The sequence below is a fragment of the Hibiscus syriacus genome, unplaced genomic scaffold (genome assembly GCF_006381635.1).
Source record: "Hibiscus syriacus cultivar Baekdansim isolate YM2019G1 unplaced genomic scaffold, ASM638163v2 tig00110328_pilon, whole genome shotgun sequence".
Taxonomy (NCBI): domain Eukaryota; kingdom Viridiplantae; phylum Streptophyta; class Magnoliopsida; order Malvales; family Malvaceae; genus Hibiscus; species Hibiscus syriacus.
The window spans coordinates 4,816,776-4,821,856 of NW_024062685.1; the positions used below are offsets into that span (position 1 = coordinate 4,816,776).

Genomic DNA, 5,081 nt, shown 5'->3' on the forward strand with positions numbered 1-5,081 from the left:
TTGCATCGACTACATGTCGATATCCTCTTCTCTTCACCCTTAGATGGTATACGATCGTGATTTTTTGGTCGGCCAGGTAGCCTGCTGTCCATGACTGGTGGCAAAACTGTTTGTAAGTCATCTGGTATGTCCCACTCATAAGGATGTGGACATGGGTAGACAATCTCGACATATGTCTGTCGATATACTTTTGTAGTTTAGCAATCCATAGCGTATGCGCTTGAATCATCTTGGTTTAGATGAAGAGAAACTTTTATAACATGGCCACATGGATAACCAGATGTTTGTCATTTCTTACAACTACACGTCTTTGCATTTAGAACGACAAGCCCATTTAAGTTATTATCCAATACTTCAAATAAAGTGTTTGAACATGGTTCAACTCTCTATGACGTTGACTTCACAACACGTTTCGTTATCTTTTTTTTCAGTCCATGGTGTAACACGACGTTCCAATGTTCCTGTAAATTTAAACAAATAATACTTAGTAAAATATATTAAATATGATAAGTTACGAATTTAAAGAAATAATACATGCATGGTTTCTTTTCTTGTAGTACCACTGTTGAATAGAGGCTCGAAAAAACTCCATTAACATAGTAATGGGTAATTTTCGGGAATGACGACTTAGAGCGTTGATTGATTCTGCACTATTAGACGTCATGAAACCATATTTTGCTCCAAGTTGATGTACTCTTGACCATCTTTCAAACCGACGTCTTCTAGTGTTTGAGCACATTGAGGCAAAACACGTCTTAAACAATTTATATGCTTATTAAAATCCACTTTCCGATAAGCTTTTACAGCCTTCCAGTATGTCCATTTGTGATTTTTTATACCAGCATACCTTGATTTTAGATTTTTGTACAAATGAACACCACAAAGTCCATGAAAAGCATCTGGGAAACACCTTCTAACAGCGTTGTCAATTGAGTTTGCCCTATCGGATATGATTGTCAAATTGCTAATAGGACCTATGCAATCCCTAAGATGCCCCATAAACCATGTCCATGAATCAGAGGTTTCAGATTTGCCAACCTCGTAAGCTATTGGCAGTATCCCATTGTTAGCATCCATGGATACTACTAATAAGTTTACTCCAAGGTATCGACCTTTCAAATGTGCTCCGTCAACTATAATAACTGGGCGCATGCAAGTAATAAACGAACGAATCTACAAAATCATATACACAAGAAATATAATCATTTAAATGTGAAATGCATGCAACTAACAAAAATGAGTCAACAAGATTATAATTATTTACTAACCGCAGCACCAATGACGATAAACAGCAACTCAAAGCGTCCATCTCTATCTGTTTTGATATGTGTTACCGACCCAAGATTTTTCAGCTTTAAATTGTGACAATAAGCCGACAGTTGGGCAAACGATGCTTTTGGCGACCCCCTCAACAATTCCAAGGCATAACATTTGGCTCTCCAAGCTTGAGAATATGAGATACTAATCTTGAACCGAGCATTCATGTCAGTCATAATTTCATGTCCCCGATATACCATTCCATTCAAAAACATTAACTCAGCCATAAAACCACCCAACACCTTTTTGTGTGCCTGTCTATAGTGAGGAAAAACTTGGGTTCTTGAACATGTATGTTTATCAATAAAAGTCCTAACTTGAAACATTTCGCAATCTTTTATCCTCTTTGCAATCATACGCCACGTACAATTTTTTTCAATCATACACCTTGTTTCGAAACGATCTTTGCTTGATTTGTTAACTTTTAGTTGATAGCCATCTTCCACACATTTCGTATACAAAGCTATATTCAAGTCTTCCTTTGTATCAAAACAATCATCTTTCTTGATACGAATAACTTTTGTGTAACAATCAACTGCTATCTTTACCAACTCTTCTTCCGTTATCTGAAGTAATTCTGGCATATTCTAGTTATACTCTCGTGGAATTTTCTTCTTTTTTCTTTCTTCAGGGACTTCTTCTTCTTCTTTTTTCTTTTTCTTTTTCAGGGTTATATGAATTACAGAATGGATGTTCAACATGTTCATTCACAGTCGTAACTTCCTCCTCATTATCATCAACAACATCTTCCTCGGCAGTGGCTGTTTCATCATCAAAATTCGGGTATTGACCAATATCAAAATCATTACATGCAGGGTCTGTTTCTTCTTCCATCACATCATCAAAATCCGAGTATTGACCAATATCAAAGTCTGGGTATTGACCAAGATCAAATTTCGAATACTGACTAATACTCACAATTTTTTCTGTTGGCTTATAATCGTCTAACTGGTCAATACGAAAACCGAAATTTGGTGCTGAAAGTTGATTTGAATTTGGATTAGGAAAAGGTTGTGGGTTTTGAGATTGTGTTTGATATTGTGTTTGGTATTGGAAATGTGGTGAAACAAAATTTGCTTGGTGATGAAATTGTGGTGGAACCATTAAATTTTGGGTTGAAGAACTTAGTGATTACTACCCGCTACTGACCCAACTTCACTACTTCTAGGTTCAACAACATACATGTAACATCATCTTCTTGCGAAACACTAATGTAAGCAATGAATCGTTCAACATCTTCATTGTCGGTTAACAAATAAACTTTATATTTTCTCTGATAAGATATCCTAAATCCACTTAGGGGCTCTAAATTCAATTTCTTTACAACACGTAACATTAGAGTTTCATAAGTTAACTTTTTTAATGACAGTTTTAGTTGAAGATTCATGGGTAAATACACATATTGTAAAACACCATGAACATTCTCCCATGACCCTCCAAAACACAAATCTATCCAAACATGATCAACATTAGATGATTTCATTCTACAAATTGTAAATTAATTTACTAAACAAACGAGCTATAAACTAGATATCATCACTAACTTAGAGAAAAACATACTTTATTAAGTTGATAGTTGATAATTTGGGAAAGAAATCATTGAAAAATTATATAGAAATAAAATTATGTAAAAAAATAGAGATAGGAAAGGATGTCGTTGGATATAGGAACGGATGTCGCCGGAGAGAGTGATAGATGGAGATGGAATGAGTTGTGATTTAGGGATTTAGGTTATGAGTTGTTGCTGCTGCTGCGTTGTTATATACTCAAAACATTTGTGTTGCGAAACTAAAACATATTGCGAAATTAAATTCGCGTTGTGAATTTGACTATCGTATTGCGAATTTGACTATCGCGTTACGAATTTATTGATCATTTTGATAAATTAAAAAAAAATTGATTAAATTCGTATATTATAAAACATTTTCGGTCTTATTTTCTCAAATAAAAATATCATATATTATTTATTTTTTTAAAAAGTTTTATAAAAAAAATAGACAAACATAAATAATAAATCATTTAATTAACCCAAAATTTAATCATAAAAATGTCATATCCAATCATATCACATCACATCACATGAATGACTTGCCAAACTTACTAATTGAAAAAAACATATATTTTCTTGTTGGTCTTAGAAACTTGCTCTCTTCAAGGACGTAACCGTAACGGCAGCCCCCAATGCCGACTTCCCCACTTCGATATCGAATGAATCGTAACGTCTAAACAATTCCACCACCAAAAGCCTCGACATCAGAACCACGAAATCCTTGCCAGCGCACTGTTTGTTCCCCAACGTCGATTGCTGTGTCTCCTGTCCATTCGACCAAAGCACGTGCTTCAACAGCTTCTCTCCGTCGTCTCCGACGAACCTGTCGGCGACGAACTCCTGCGATCTCTCAAATATCTTCGGGTCTTTCGTTGCAAACGGTTGGAACCCGAATAACATCTCCCCTTGTTTCACTTGGAAGACGGCGTCATGGCTGGTGATCAAGAAATCCTTCTTTGCTTTCCCGTATTGTAACGGGACGGGTGGTTCGATCCGTAACGCTTCGTACACGACGGATTTCATCAATGGCATCTGTTCCACGGCGGCCATTGTGAGTTTCCCGCCGTTGGATATGATTGCCGATCTGATCTCCGTTGCTAATTCAGTGTGTATCTTCACTCCAGCTCTGCTGATCCATTTAAGCATGTTGGGGAAGAAGATCTTCATGCCACCGAATGAATTAAAACACGTGGCGAACAGCAAATTATGGCAAGCTTCTTCTCTTGAAATGCCCATTTTCTCAGCATCATCCTGAACGAAACCAGACGATTCGTTGAAGAAATCGTAGAGTCTCTGGTAATCCTTTTTAACCAAAGCCGGGGGGAGAGGGAAAGTATGGATTAAGAGTTCTTCAACATATTTTGGGAGACCCAGAGAAAGAACCGGACCCAGCTGAAACAGTACCCATTTACTAATCAAACTTGGACCGTCGGTTCCTAGTTTAGTATCCCTTGGGTCCGTACCATAGAAAGCCCGACACAAGAAGTTGAACCCGGCTTGGTCGTTAGCTATCTGAAAACTGCTTTTGCCTTCCTCACCCAGTTGTTTCTCTAACGTTTCAAATAACTCACCGTAAGAGGCTTGGAACTCGGGGATTACTTGATCTCTCCTAGATTTCAAGAGATGAAACACGAGTTGTTTGAGCTTGGCGTGCTTGGGCTCGGAAGGGTCGAGATACGAGAGGATTCGATAGCCGCCGGTGAGGTCAGTTGAAGGCATATAAGTGCCGGTGAAAAGGTCCTTCTTTTCAACCTTGGTGATATCGAAAAGAACGGGGAAACTCTTACCGTCGAGTAAAGCCACAACCTCTGAGTTTTGAGAGATCAAAGGACCCGGTGGCATGTTGATTCGAAACACAGTTGAGTTATATTTCTTGATTTTCGATTTGAAAAACTCATCTCGACCTTGATTGTAGAAATAATCAAGTCGATCTCTGAGTGGACCGACAAAAGGAACCCCATAATTACCCGGAATTTTCTTCACCGGGAGCTTGACTTCTCCATTATCCGAAACCGCCACCGCTGACACATATGGTTTCTCCGGCACTGACACTCTAATCCGCCGAACAACAACACGACGCGACGTCGAAATCGGCGCCGATTTCGATGACGATTTGTTTGGTGAAACAAATTGGTGAGGAAGAGAAGTAAAAGGCAAAGAAGATGATGCCATTAAAATTGAACAACGATGAGCTTATTCAGTTCCGAAAATAATA

General features: G+C 38.0%; 1 protein-coding gene across 1 annotated transcript; it reads right to left on the reverse strand.

Moving 5' to 3' along the window:
- Positions 1–3,321: 3,321 nt before the first annotated feature.
- On the reverse strand, positions 3,322–5,081 carry LOC120118647 (allene oxide synthase 1, chloroplastic-like). The gene has a single exon (XM_039138661.1). It carries the CDS (start codon positions 5,036–5,038, stop codon positions 3,452–3,454), a length of 1,587 nt encoding a protein of 528 aa, XP_038994592.1. The 5' UTR covers positions 5,039–5,081; the 3' UTR covers positions 3,322–3,451.

Bases quoted from the DNA above. Each gene is read 5' to 3' on its own strand.
- LOC120118647 (XM_039138661.1), bottom strand. From the start codon at position 5,038: ATGGCATCATCTTCTTTGCCTTTTACTTCTCTTCCTCACCAATTTGTT.